The 15,320-nt window shown below is 37.8% G+C and overlaps 1 protein-coding gene across 3 annotated transcripts in view; it reads left to right on the plus strand.

Moving 5' to 3' along the window:
* Positions 1–5,490, plus strand: part of LOC137396563 (cyclin-dependent kinase-like 1) — a 29,992-nt gene extending 24,502 nt beyond the window's left edge. For all 3 annotated transcript variants that reach the window (XM_068082878.1, XM_068082877.1, XM_068082876.1), the window contains 5 exons: positions 180–380; positions 1,028–1,167; positions 2,444–2,557; positions 2,699–2,797; positions 5,403–5,490. In XM_068082878.1, coding sequence (XP_067938979.1) covers positions 180–380; positions 1,028–1,167; positions 2,444–2,557; positions 2,699–2,797; positions 5,403–5,432 — 584 coding nt within the window. In that variant the 3' untranslated portion in view covers positions 5,433–5,490. The remainder of the gene's footprint in view (positions 1–179; positions 381–1,027; positions 1,168–2,443; positions 2,558–2,698; positions 2,798–5,402) is intronic.
* Positions 5,491–15,320: the final 9,830 nt, after the last annotated feature.

The following is a 15,320-nucleotide window of genomic DNA, read 5'->3' on the forward strand; positions in this document are numbered from 1 at the left end:
TCTTCGGTGTGTAGCCAATCCCTCACTTCACTAGGGTACCCCTTCTTCGGTGTGTAGCCAATCCCTCACTCCACTAGGGTACCCCTCAAGCATACTCCAAGTCACAAATGTCTATAATAGCTAGACAAGCCGGTCAGGTCTGTGTTCCACTTTGGATAAAATCAATTTATCTCTTGTAGCTGGACCTGATGATGACTACACAGATTATGTTGCGACTAGGTGGTACCATAGCCCTGAACTGTTGGTTGGAGATACTCAGTACGGCCCTCCGGTAGACATATGGGCTATAGGTTGCGTTTTCTATGAGCTCATGACTGGCCAGCCTCTTTGGCCATGCAGTTCAGATGTGGACCAACTATACCTTATACGGAAAACCTTAGGTTGGTCTTGTCCTACATTTTCTGATTTGCCAGTACTTGTGTCTCACAATGACTTATTTTCCTTTCCAATGATCAGAACTTTGAAAAGGAGTTAATGTTAACATATAGTTTATCTATACTGAGGTTCACCGATGTTATATATATAGTTCATTTATACAGAGGTTCACTGATGTTAACCGATCGTTTATATGTATGGGTGGTCCTTTGATGTTAACATACAGTTTATATATAGTGGGGATTCACTGATGTTATCATATAGTTTTTATATACAGAGGTCCACTGGTATTAGCAGATATTTTATACGTATATATATATTGGGGATTTACTGATGTTAACATATAGTTTATATATACTGGGGATTTACTGATGTTAACATATAGTTTATATATACTGGGGATTTACTGATGTTCACATATAGTTTATATATCATGGGGATTTACTGATGTTCACATATAGTTTATATATACTGGGGATTTACTGATGTTAACATATAGTATATATATATACTGGAGATTCACTGATGTTAACATTTAGTTTATATACTGGAGGTCCACAGATGATAAGTTAATGATAAGATATAAGATGATAAGATATAGTTAATTTATACTGGGGATTCTCGTATGTTAACAGATATTTTATATATACAGGGGATCTACTACCCAGACACATGCAAGTCTTCAGCAACAACTCCTTCTTTAATGGAATGACTATACCAACTCCCGACAAACAGCTACTCTTAGAAGAAAAAGTCCCAAATATCAGTCCCAACGCTCTGTCCTTTCTCAAGGTGACTACCTTTTTATTTTGTGGTCTACTTAAAAGACAGTGTTACAACATATTACAAGCTATATACAATAGATGCCTAAGGCACAAGACATTTCTACAAATTAACTAGGTCATGGCTAAAGTCTGGTTCCCATATCGATTGCGTGACTCCGGCGGTAACATGCGCGCAGCAAAATGCTTGCGACGCTAGGCTCTGCGGCATCTGTTCACATAAAAGTCACATCATTAATAATATCATAAACATTGTTGCGTAATCAAATAAAACGTTCGCTCGCCATGCCGTTCCTATAATGGTGACCTTTACTCGTACTGTGCATTTTGGGGAAGATTTTAACTGCGTCTTTTTGCGAAATGTGAGCAGCGCTAAACAGTTGTGTTGCCTCCGGCTACTACCGGCGGTACCCAGCGTGTATGTTCCCATTTCACCGCTAATAGCCTGCGGTGCTGTCGCCAGTGCTTTGCGACGTATATGGGAACCAGGCTTTAGCCAGTGTCAACAGTGCAGAGATTGCATACGTAGTCTCCCAGCTTTTTGGGGTTCAATAGTTGAGGGATGCACTCTAATTAGTATGCCTCCATATAATCAGTCTGCTGATGATACACACACTAGATAATACAATAATATTTATATTACACTAAAACTGGTCAGTAAAAGTACTAAAACTGGAGCATTATCTAGCAGGGCTAGAAAGACTCGTCAAAAAGCCCTTATTGGCTATTAGTAGTTTTGTTGTTGAAAAAAAGATGGTCTTAAATGCTATTTTTGTATGAGTTGTCAGTGCTTGTTCAAGAAGACAACTCAAAATTCATATTTTCCGTATGAAACATTAAATATCATTCCCACTTAGCATACAATCAGTAGGGCAAGTCATTAGAAACCACCACAAACCAGACATCGTTAGATGCAGAAGTTTCTAATAATTAATATGGAGTGAGTTTTCATTAAACACTGATTGGTAATTAATTTTTTTAATGAAAATGCGTATGCAACTGAACTTTACAAAAATCAAAGGATAGCCGAGCTATTTGCTTATTGTATTGTCAACCTATTAATTTTGGGATACTATTATGATGCAGCTTAGCTTTATTTTACTGAAAAAAAAATTTCGCATTCAGTTGTAGGCAATAGTGTTAATTGAATAAATTAACATGGCTCCCGCGAGGGTACCAAGGTGTACAAGGGCGTCCATTTTTGAGTTGTGTCATAATTCTTGACTACACTGTACTCTAGTGTTATTGTGCTTGAAACCATGAAGGTGGAAATTTTGACATTTCAGGGTTGCTTTGCCAAAGATCCAGCTGAAAGACTGACATGTGAGGAGTTGCTGAACCACCCGTACTTTGACAGATATGATATCTATGATAAAAAACCCAACCGACAAGGCCCAAGGGTTAGTTAATGATTTAGTCTGTCTAAATTATATTGATAATTGATATATAGATTAATACTCACCATCCAATCAGGTCAGCATAAATGTATCTACAGCACGCTTACACTTATGTATCTACATACCACTTATGTTTCTTCTCAGAATCTTCCCAACATTATCTATGGAGGGGGACAATCCAAGTCACCAGTTCTACATCCAAAGCACAACCCTCAGATAAAGGAGACCCACCACAAACCTAAGGTGGGTGTCTAATATTTTTAGCTGATCATTGTTTGTAACCCTCTCCTGTTCGCACCTACCATCATTAGTTTAACCAACAACTTGATCTTTTTCAACTTGGAGCCTATTCTTCAGCCTTCATATCTATTATATCATGACTGAAACTTGGTTAACAGTTCCCCTAAGTGTCAGTCATGACATAGTGCAGTTACCCAGTAACAGTACTATTGTTCATATCTATTATATCATGGCTGAAACTTGGTTCACAGTTCCCCTAAGTTTCAGTCATGACATAGTGCAGTTACCCAGTAACAGTACTATTGTTCATATCTATTATATCATGGCTGAAACTTGGTTCACAGTTCCCCTAAGTGTCAGTCATGACATAGTGCAGTTACCCAGTAACAGTACTATTGTTCATATCTATTATATCATGGCTGAAACTTGGTTCACAGTTCCCCTAAGTGCCAGTCATGACATAGTGCAGTTACCCAGTAACAGTACTATTGTTCATATATATTATATCATGGCTGAAACTTACATGTAGGCTAACTGTACTATTGCTCTGACTAGAAGTTCAAAAACATACACGCTGTTTAACATAGGTAACATTTATAATTGTTCTATTTAAGTAGCTTTTTAAAAAACAGTGGTAGTTTGGGCATTTACTTGGCTCTTATTGGGAACACAATTTATTTAAGTAGTATTGTATTGTTTATACAGTGGACTCTCATATAATATAAACCTTCTATGACGCAAATTCTATTTAACGTAAAGAGAAATATTGTTTTCTTTCTGGTCGCACTTGAAAGAGTTTAACGACTTACCGGGGTATATCTATTATTTAAACTAGTACCGTGAGAGATCGTCAAGTACGCAGATAAAACACAGATGATAAGTAGCTGCCTGATTATTTAGCAATGTTTAGTAATAGCATATATACAACTTTCATGACATGCTAGTTAGTAGTGATCATCAGATGTGCCTACACAATGGAGAGTAAGTAGCTGCACAGTCGTTTATTGATACTTAAAAGAGGTTGATGAGTGCAGGTCTTACACTGTCGGTCTATCAATCTGAATGTCACTAAAAATTGAAACAGTACATGAAGGTTGAATCTGTAAGATCTCCCGATGTTAAAGGTTTACTTGTAACAAAATTCACGTTACAGTTATTTGGTATCAAAAGATTCACCATGTCTTACTGTGCTGTGTTGTAGGTGCAAAATATGTGGAAATATGATTACAAGCTCTCAAAAGCTTAAAAACAAACAGTTAATCGCCGCCATCACGAAAACGCCGTAGATTAAAATCCCTTTCTAAAACGGCTCAAATGGGATGTAATTGAACGAGATGGCTTCTGTTTACACTTTCATGCAACCTCCTTCGTTGAAATATTCTTGCAAATATACTTCTTGCATTTAATAAAACCATGTCTATTGTTCTTATGCGTTTATTTCATCGTCATTGTAATGCTGTCACTTTCAGCACTGATATCTTATAACCTGCCGTGAAAATTCATTTAATTTTTTAACCTTAGCTCGAAGGAGTACATATCATTGTCTAATAAACATGAAGAGCCTGTTGGTCACCTGTGATAGTCGAAAAATGCTGCAAAAATTATTTGCGCTGTTTGACAGGCAGTATGGGTCACATGATCAGATTACGACTACATGATTAGACCAAGACGAGACAAAACTTTAAAGTAGCGAGCATCTATATTTGATACGGTCTTCGGGAAAACTCGAAGTGTTTGTCATAAACTAGTGCTGCGAGAAGTTTTATAGTTAGCCTTTTATTGGCCTTTCAATTCACGTGAGAACATCACGTGTCAAAACAATAACCAAATGGATTAACTACGTCAGACAAATAAACTGATTCTGATCTACGACGGTTTCATGATGGCGGTGATTAACTGTTAGTTTTTGAACTTTTAAAAGCTTGTTAGCACATTTCCACATATTTTGTGCCTACAACACAGCAGAGTAAGACATGGCGAATTTTTTGATACCAAATAACTGTAATGTGAATTTTGTTGCAAGTAAACCTTTAAAGGCGGTTGATTAGTGCAGGTGTTACACTGTCGGTCTATCAATCTGAATGTCACAAATCGGAGTCTCGTTGAAATCAATCTTTTATTCTAACCTCCAGCCCTGGTTTCAGAAAAAACCAGACAGAGGCGACTCTTATGGTAATGCCTGTATATTTTTGCTTCAATTTATTTTATTTCATACAATAAAAAATGTTTGAAAGATCGGTTTAACATTGAAGGTGTGGGCTTCCCCATAACTTGACGTATTATTACCGTAATCATGAACCCGAAACCGAGTGAAAATGATGAGAAAAAAGAGAAAATGTGTCGATATCAACCAATAATATCGCAGTTACTGCACCGGAATTAAGTTAAAAAATTAGGTTCAGTTTTTCCTGTTTGACGGGACAAAGAAGCAAATTTGGGTCAATCTTAGTACGAATTAGGAAATATACATTTATCTTACTGTTGGTATAACAGATTATTTACATATTAAGAACATCTACTGTTTAATAAAATGTTACTACTACGAGACACTGGCTCTTGCTAACTTCAGAAAAAAACATTGAATCTATTAACCTCCGATCTGTTGCAGGGGGCGACAACTCACCTTCCAAACATCTGACAACCTTCCGCTCATACCATGTTTGCAAGAGTTCACTAGCAGCAGCAGTAGCAGCAGTAGCAGCAGCAGTTGATGGGACCTTTGGCTGATAGATACACTTTCATTCAGCTCACAAATCAGCCATCATATTATCTCCTTGACTGTTTCAACTCACCCGTGTTGTCTTGCACTTTCTTACCTCTGTATATTTATCATATTTCATGAGATACTTTTTATCCACCTTCGCATTTTCTACCTTTATGATGCTCCAACTTTTACAGTTTTTAGAACAGATCTGACCTTGATTCTTTTTATCTGGTTCAACTTCGAACTTGCTTTTATATTGCATTTTCCTTCCTCAACAACAGCTTAGCTAAGCTCACAAAGTCTGTGTGATTTTCTACTTGCCAAGAATTCATTACTTGCTGAATTCATTATTTCATTACTTTTTCTTTATTCAACGAAAAATATAAAACTTGCGACTCTACAGATTTATGTAAAGGTCATTGACAGAACAAGAGCTATTACTTCTTTATTACAATAGCTCTAGTTATGTCAATGTGTCCATGACAGAAATCTTTCACAACTGATTCTATATCTATTTCATCATCTTTATATTTGTGTAATATTAGAAGATTATTTAACCGAGCCTGCTCCATAGTGCTCCTCGTCGATGTTTTGATTCGCTTCAATGCAGAAAAGGATCACTCACTGCATTAGTAGCAGGCAAAACCAATACCCTAGGACACTTAAGTATTCGCGGCATCTAACTTTCGCGTTTTCGCGGAGTCATCATCACGCGAAAAATTCATGCGCGAAACTAAACTATCATAACGAACTAGCGAAAATTCGAAATTAAATAGCTATGTTCTACGCAGGCCTGTATTCACTGGTTGCAAGTTGGGGGGCTAATGTTAGACAACTAGTTATGAACATCTGGGGTGTGGAGAAGGGGGGGGGGGTGCTGTAAGCTCCCAACAGGTTTCTCTTATGCAGGGCCTCAGCCGGGCCTCTCACGTGAAGTTTTAAAAAATTTTATTGGCAAGTATCAACATTTTTCTATTTTTTGAGATTTGCTTTGTTTTAGCTGATGTGACTGACAAAACGTTTTAAAATTAAAACAGGTAAAACTTGTATGCAGTTAAAAAGCTCAGAAAGAAGACATCTTTTTTTTAAGCGTTTTAACAAAGATCATTTTTGCCGATTTTATTTCAAGTTCATTAAGTAGGATATGGGCAAGCAGATGTTTGCTAAAACTTGATATTTTGCAAACCTTTATAAAAGTCGTTAACAAGAATATTTTGCCGCTGATGAAGATAATAATGACGCCTAAGAACTACTAAAAGTTGACGTTTGTATCTATGGCTTCGAATAAAGTGATATTCTACAGCGATAAAAACCTTTCTATAGCCGTTGGACTATGAAATTCCTAAAAAGTTGGGGCGTCTTAGCCGGCCAGCTGTCCAAGGGAATACGGCCCTGTAGTTCATTGATATCCACAACAAAATCGTGATATTAGAAATGCAGATAATTTTGTGTGTGATGGAGCTCATTGGGAAATTTCTAGTAAATTCGTTAATACACCGGATGAGCAGCATGGCAAAGCAAATTAAGATAACAAGTTTTTTTGGAAAAGCCAAGACAAACAAAGAAGATGATGATATCAGTTTAGTCACCGAATTTGTAACTGATGAGGATGAAAGTCTGGTAGGTGAAGTCATACAATTAAATAATACTTATTGTAGTGATGAATTTTACTGCCAACCAAAAACGATAACAACCCTCACCAGGTCCAACCATGTTATACAGTTCTGGTTGTGATGTTGGTTGTTATCTATTTTCTTTTTTATGAGACATGTACTGTATTTGATTTTTTTAAAATTTGAAATATTGTAAACTCAAAACGTGCCATGGCCATCGCTTGCTATAAATACTTGAGATCTAATATTGGTACCATATCGGTCACGACGGAAAGGACCGAGACTTCATTGATAGTCCAAGAAACAAATGGCAGCAAGCGATCACGTTGAATTATCGATTTCTGCCATACATTTATACCTGCGGGTTACAAATACAAACTAGTCGCAAATATAACAACTTTTTTTTACTAGAGGACCGGACCTGAGGAATCTAATTTGTTTGTTCCACTGTATTTATTTTCACATCACTATATTTTCGCACTCATCAGAGCTGCGAAATTAAGTTGCAGCAAAATTTTACTCTGTGTGCTACTCACGAAACTAAATACTAGCGAAATATAAGTGTCCTAGGGTACTATATTAGTGAGCCTGAAAATTAGTGAAAATGCAAGTTTGGGGGTCTTCTTCACATCCCTACTGTAAGCAATAAAGTTCAGTTTGCGGGTCTTAATAAAGTCTTACAAGATCACTCATTTGGCGAGCTCACCACGAAAACAATCTAGAACGCTAGTAGCTAATAGATTTCTTATTGGAATTTTCTTCGGTTCTTGGAATTTCCAACATGGAAATTCCACGAGAATGATGACCGCAATTCTTAGTACTTAGCCGCCGAAACTCACTAAAAAGTTGGGGCGGCTCAACCATCTCGGGGAATATGGACCTTCTAATAATGTTGACTATACATGACTTTTTAGTGATGCAGTTGGTCTTGCCAACTTATTTTTAAAGATGCGGCTAATGCAAAGGTCGCAATGAAATAAGTTAACTCGATCACCTAATTACAGTAGACAGGCAGAATCGTAACTGGTACTCATATGTTTACACAACATCTAGAGGAAACTAATATGACAATATTTCAACTATTCTTACTCCAGTCGTTTGAAATATTTATAATAATGTATCTGTACCTAGATTTAAAGTTTTATCCTAAAACGACAAACAACATCTCAAAAGATAAAAAACATCGATAGTTTCTATTAAAATCCACTAAAATTTGGCCTTATCACATCTTTAAGCTTGATTAAGCTACTGTCGTTTGACCCAGCCTGAGAAGTTGTTTTCCCATGGTGTAAATAAAAGTGTCACACAACTCTCGCTTGACAAACATATGTCAGTTTGAGGTTTCCACACTGCACATATTCAGGTACATCTGTAGGACTACACCATGGAATCTTTGTGAAATGCCAAGATGCTTCTAAATATCAACATACTGTAAAAGAACCCAAGTAGCCTTTTTCTGTTTTTACTCACTCACCAGTTTTATTGTACTTCGCTAATAAAATATTGTTGTGTTCGAGTTGAAGAAGAAGTGACGGGAGTAGCCTCCATGTGGGGTACGTTTGGTCAATTGTGGTAGCAGTTCATCCAGAAGCATCAGACTGTCCTTAGTGGCAGCAGTAAAAGCTTCCCTGTGTGTATAGCCAGTATCACATACATAGATTGTCTACACAGTTCATTAGTGACACCTATAAAACATTTTACAGTTGAGGCGAGTGGCACCTACAACTTTACAAGACTTGTTTATACGGCTGCACCCTCAAAGCTTATCAAGTCGATTGCTCACTGGCACCCATAAAGGGTGTCTGCGTATCTGATTAGTGACATTTGCCAAGATTGTCAGCCTCTTACTAGTGATACCTGCAAAGCTTGTCGGTGTATTTCACTAGAGAGAGCAGCCAGTGCAGTTGCTTCATTTAACTATACAGTCGACCCTCCTATAACGTAAATAACCCGTTCCAGGAACATTTACGTTATAGTGAAATTATGTTATAAGAACATTAAAATACATGCAAATTGCCTAATCTGTTCCAAAATCTTTCCAAACTCACCCCTTTGACCATGCAAAAACAGGAAATACTTTACTTAACTCTTTTAATTTGTGGGCTGTACCGTAACTGGATAATTATTGGTTGGCATCAACAACATTTTTCATGTTTATGATCAATCTCACTGGTTTTATAGACCATCAATTTACAACAAGTTGATAAGAACTGCGCATTTTCGATGTTCATTTACAACCATTTGCTTATTTTTTAAACGGTAAAGTCTATTCTGCAAAGTAAAGCCAATAACAAATATTTTGTACGTCTACAATAAGGCAAAACATCAAAATATTTTTATTCCAAAAACCTGTAGACAAAAAGACTGGTAGACGGACGCTGTAACTCCTACAATTACCGATCACCTTTATATTTATGAACAATTGCGCAGCTATCCTATTCGCCTTTTTGTCGACACATTCAACGATGTATAAAGACAAATTGAAATGTCGCTAAATATATATATATAGTACACTAAGGGCTCGGTGGTTTTTCTTGCGGCAAAACAAACTAACATTTAAATCGATTTTGAAAACTCGCCCAACTTGACACTTTACCTTATATGGAATTTTTTACGTTGTAGGAAGCAAAAACCTCACATAATTTTTTTTACGTTATTTGGGATTTACGTTATAAGAGGTATACGTTATATGAGTGTCTACTGTACTCTGGCAGTCTAATGATTTGTGAGAGATAAACTTGTGTATTAACTATGTATACAATTATTACACTGGTAGACTGGCACAGTGGTAGCATGATGGTCTAGTAAGCTAAATTTTGTGAGTTCCAATCGCATGGCCTGTGATGTTTTTTGCCAACACTCAATTGTAGCTTTGGATAAAGGTGCAAACACACCAGGTAGTATTTAGTAAGACATCATGCCATGTGGTGCCAATCTGTGCTGGGTGAGTTGATGCTGAGCGATAACCCTAGACTCGCTCAGTCACAGCTTTATCACATGCAACGAGCATTTTGATTGGTTAATTTTCTCTAGCATGCACTGGTCTGTGACGGTAAAGAGGCAACTGACACAATTGTGATGAGTTAAAATGATCCTATTTGCAACTAATTTAATTTTGATTAAATATTATTTAATTAAAGAGGGCTGAATGTTTTCGAGTTTAACTTTTAAACAATGAAGAATGGGTTTCACACTAATGACAATGTTTAACATAAACAACTATTGTATATGGATAAATATATTCCTACTTTTAACAGAGATGAAAAACTAGCGTAAATTTACAACACTTATGAAACATTTCTCATAATTCTTTCTTCCGGTAATCCGTAAGTATTTTGAGTCTGATTCATTTCACGAACATGAGTGATTTTCATTATTAACGTGTAGCACTTATTTCTGAGCAGCAATTTAGCAACTTACCCTGCTTATAGTAGTTTTGCGGAACCTCTATAATTTCGAGGTATACAAGGTCTGAAGTGTTCATGTTCCTCAAGGACATGGCTGGCCAAACAGAATACCAAATGCAGAAATTAGTGATTAAAACATGCTGATCACTGTTGACATACTAATTTGGTTATTTTGTACATCTGAATTAACTAGCGAAAATCGATTGCTAAAGTTGAATCTGTAAGTATTGGAGTTCACGCACCATCTAAACTCACTTCACTATAAAAACTAAGTTATCACGATAGTTGCCAAGAACAGAAACAAAGAAAGAGCAATCTAAAGTAAACAAGGAAATGGCCTATGAAAGTAATGGCATGATACATAATCAACTCACCCTTTTGTTATTTGCTGCCTTATGTCATGATTCTGAATAACCTCGGCTGGATGGATCTGATCAGTGACAACAAAGGGAGCCATGCAGCGAGATGCAGAACACATCAGTTCATCACTTAAAAATGAAAGACTGTGATATTTATATTGAGCTCCAGGCATAAATGCATTAGACCAAAGAAAGCAAAATATGAAAAGCTGAAAATATAGAATTGTGGCAATTTGGTGTATTCATGGTACATACACATGGGTAGCCCTACATGACATAGTAGTTCTTTATTATAAAAATTAACCGGCCCTGGAGCAGTACTAGGAAAGCAACTCTTTTTACTGAAAATGGACATAGAGAGCTGAAATTTTGCACACTGTTTGCTAGGTACTTATTAACCAAAAAAAAATCAAAATCAAAAAATCATTATGTTTGTTGCAGCAGTTTTTGAGATATGTCCATCAATAAATATCAATCAACATTTTTAGAGCTTTACATCTTCACATTTTTAGAGCTTCACCATCTGACGATTTTGTGAATCAACTGCTACACTAAAAAGCTCGTATTTGGTGTCAAATTGAAACTCGGAATGTGCTCCTAGCAGCCATAGAAACAGAATTTTGATAACGACTACAAAAGATTTTTTGAACAAACAAATTTATGCCGATCAATACGACAAGACTGAGACCTGTAATTTACAGAATAACAAAAAAGGCGCTGATTTTAGCCAAAATCTGTTACTATCACCTGACTGTATACAAAAATCTGAATATACAAGTAAAATCTCATAACAATTTCTCGTGTCTTCTTTTTTCTATAGTCTCCGGTAGCAGATGGAGTCACAGAAAAAAGCACAAATTTGAGAAAAACGACTTTGAAAAAAAATTTATGTCGCTGTCTCTGTTGCTCAGTAGTTGTGCAACGTGCTGTTGACTTACTTCAGCAGTTGGCCAGCTCGCTACTCAACCTTTTCAGGAGTATGAAACTGAGCAACTGCAAAAGAAAGTAAACTTTACCGATGCTATCTTCAACTTCTGCTCTTTACGCTGCTGTCCCTGTTGCTCAGTAGTTCTGCGATGTGCTGTTGACTTACTGCTACAGACAATTGGCCTTTTTCTCAAATCTTTCAAAAGAAAAAATCCAATGACCTACAGGAGGAAGTAAGTTTGCCATGATGTTGACTTATTCCGTCTTTGCTGATGCTCCCTCTCTTCAAACTCTGCTCATCTTGCATGCAACTATTTCTTCTTAGCTACAACCAAACCAAAATACATTTGCACTCTAAATACTTCCGTCGACTACTAGTGAATACTACTATGTATAATACTCTAACTAGCACTTCACCATACCTTTGAATTGGGCACCAAATTTTCCGGCTGCATAGGTTACCCATTCTTTTTGCCGCTGTCTTTGTTGCTCAGTAACTCGGCGACAATCTTTGGACTTCCTCTGGCTGCTACTGACCATCTGTCTCTTCATTCTGTGCTCATCCTTGGCTCTTGCATGCAGCAATGACTTCTCACCTACAAGCAAACCAAAATACTTTTGTACCCTAAATACTTCAGCCCTACCACTATTGAAGACCATCACAGCCATCGTCGCACTCACTGTCACCACACGCTTACCATGCCACTGGGTCTACGGGCAACGTCGCCAGATCTCCCCATTCAAACACTCATTCGTATTCTGCGTACCCACCTTCGCACACCGCTCCAACAATCTCTCGTCTGACAATCTCTCATACACAGGCAGGATCATACTCAACATCGCATTTGGTAAATCAGGTCTCTTAGGTGACATGCTGGGATTCTTATACCAACACCAGCTATCAGAAGGGCAATAATCATGCTGCGGGTGCGAGGCATCAGACGTGATGTGATACGGCGCGGCCAAAATTTCTCTTTTCATTCCATCAATGTTACCCGGATTCCGACTGATGGCGTTGCGATAATAAAATTGCAAAGATGCCATCAAGGTTTCTGTAAGCTTGCCTTTCCCGGAAATAGGCGTCGCCGATTTACTATATGAAACTTTGAGTTTTTTCAAATGAGTCGTCAAACGTTTAGCGACATGATTTATGCGATCCTCCTTCTTGACGCTGACATTACCATACACAGCCAGACTACAAACCGCATAATACGCTGCACTGTCACCATCACCAAGAAAAACAGTATATCGTAAAGGCCCTGTTGTAGATCTCTGCCAGATGATCTTTGCTGCTTCTCTCTCCATAGCACCGCTCGAGCCGTCATGGTTCTTCGTACAAGCATCTTTGTGTTTCGTCCAAAACTCGTCGAAATTACTGTCATCCTTTTTCGGTCCTCTCTCACATCCCCGGCAGTAGTTTGAAATCACTTCAAAGTCTACAACATATCCAGATAAGAACATCTATAGCGACAAACACACCATTGCGTGAAGTATGTCCACGCTTCTGCCATGTACCATCGTAACTTACCGCTATATCTACAGTATCTACATCAGTACTACGTTCCTCAAGCTTTAGATACGCTGCCTTTACAATACTCCTAATGATTCTAAAATGATCCTCTAAAGCTGTAGAACATGCAGTAGCTAACTTACCTAGCTTAGCGAAGTATGAAGTACGCTGGATAGGCAGTGGTAAATTTAAATCTGAAATAAAGCTACACACCTGCTCATAACCTACCCCGTTACTCTTACAAGAATAAACAAACCTATTGTTTATATCATAAGCCTTACAATTTACCACACTCGGGGATGTGTGCTGCGACATAACTATGCTCTTACAATCATTAAAACCTACTTCAAACAAACTACACATACCATATACCCTATCAGTCTCAACTAACCCTACATTAGTACTACAACAGACGGAACACATTATATGAGAAACTAAGCTATATAAAAATTCCATACTCACTACCCTAAAGCTGCTTGACCTAACACGGCTTGCGGCGGTATCACCAGAAGCGGTGTCAGCACCTGCAGAAATAGCAGAGCTAGCAGGATACTTCCTGAAAGTCTCCAGCTTGCGCTTAGACGCAGAATCTGGAGCGGCAGCAGAAGAATCTGAAGCAGCAACAGAATCTGGATCAGCACAAACTGAAGCACAAGATGTGGATGGTGAGAGAAGAGATGTGCTCGGCGGTGTGTTGGTGCATCAACTATCTACAAATAAAAATCTATGTTTAGAAATTATTAGTTGCAGATAATTATTTTTTGCCGAGATGTCATATTCATCTTGGGTTCATATTCTGCGATGTATACAGCATACTGAAGCACCACAGCTAACTTTACCACTGATAGAAAGGCTTAATAGAAAACCTTCAACGTGTCTGTTTGGTATCGAATAGCATAACATCAACTCGGTATTGTCAAGGGAGAAATTTTAAGTAATTTAATTTATTATATTTATTTTAAATTTATAATAATAATGAATATAATAAGTAAGCTAATAATAATAATTTGATATTTAAATAATAATATGAAATGTATCGTTTTTGTGAGTTTCCTTTGAGTGAAATACTACAATGGTTCTATGGTTTTATGGTTCTATGTGTAATGGTTAGCCTCTGGACCTTGAGTTCAATTTCTCCCAAGACAAATTTTGACCGCAGACAAAGTGGCACTTCTGCCCCAGAAAATCAGACCGTTGCTATAAAGCAAAATTGAAATACCAACTCAATCAATGGAGATGGGCACTACTATAGTTATCCTTGCAATTTGTTTTGACAGTAAGGCGTTGCTGTATCAATGAGCCCAAGTATCAAGTATTATTGAGATTATGAGGCCTACTATCTCTTGTAGGCAACTCTCTGCAGGTAATTATCTTATAATTGACAATAACACGCCAGTGGTTTGTTTCTAAGCGTCTGTGAACTCTATTTTTTCTCCAAAGGTCAAAATAACAATTATTCTGTCAAGGCTTACTAGCTCAAGCAAAAATAACAATATGCTTAGCCCTATTTGTTATGGCCTTACTAGGTTAAATGAGTACGTATCTGTTAGGCGTGTAGTAGTAGCTCTTACTGTAAACAGGGGCGGCTGAGTTAACTTTCTTCTCTCAGGGCTTTATGGCTTCCTGGCTTGCCACCTCATTTTGGGTGAATCGTGTTTGTTGAGTCTATCCTCGGCGAGCTGGTTGCTGCTGGCTCCTTGGCTATCTTGGGCTTATGTTAATCCTCCTATCTTGGCTCTTCCTTGCGGCGCCCCTTTATCGTCTGGCTCGCTGCCAGCTTCTCCTCTGCGGCTCCCCTTTGCCGTCTGGCTCGCTGCCAGCTTCTCCTTTGCGGCTCCCCTTTGCCGTCTGGCTCGCTGCCAGCTTCTCCTCGCTCCTGCCTGGCTCGCTGCCAACTTCTCCTTTTTCCTCCCTTGATTTTGCCCCCCTTTTATACTTGTCCTTGAGCCATTGTCGAATGTCATTGGTTGGTTGTGTTTTACTTGCGGTCTTTGCGTAAGCTTTTG

This window comes from Watersipora subatra, chromosome 5 (genome assembly GCF_963576615.1).
Source record: "Watersipora subatra chromosome 5, tzWatSuba1.1, whole genome shotgun sequence".
In the NCBI taxonomy this organism is placed as follows: Eukaryota; Metazoa; Bryozoa; class Gymnolaemata; order Cheilostomatida; family Watersiporidae; genus Watersipora; species Watersipora subatra.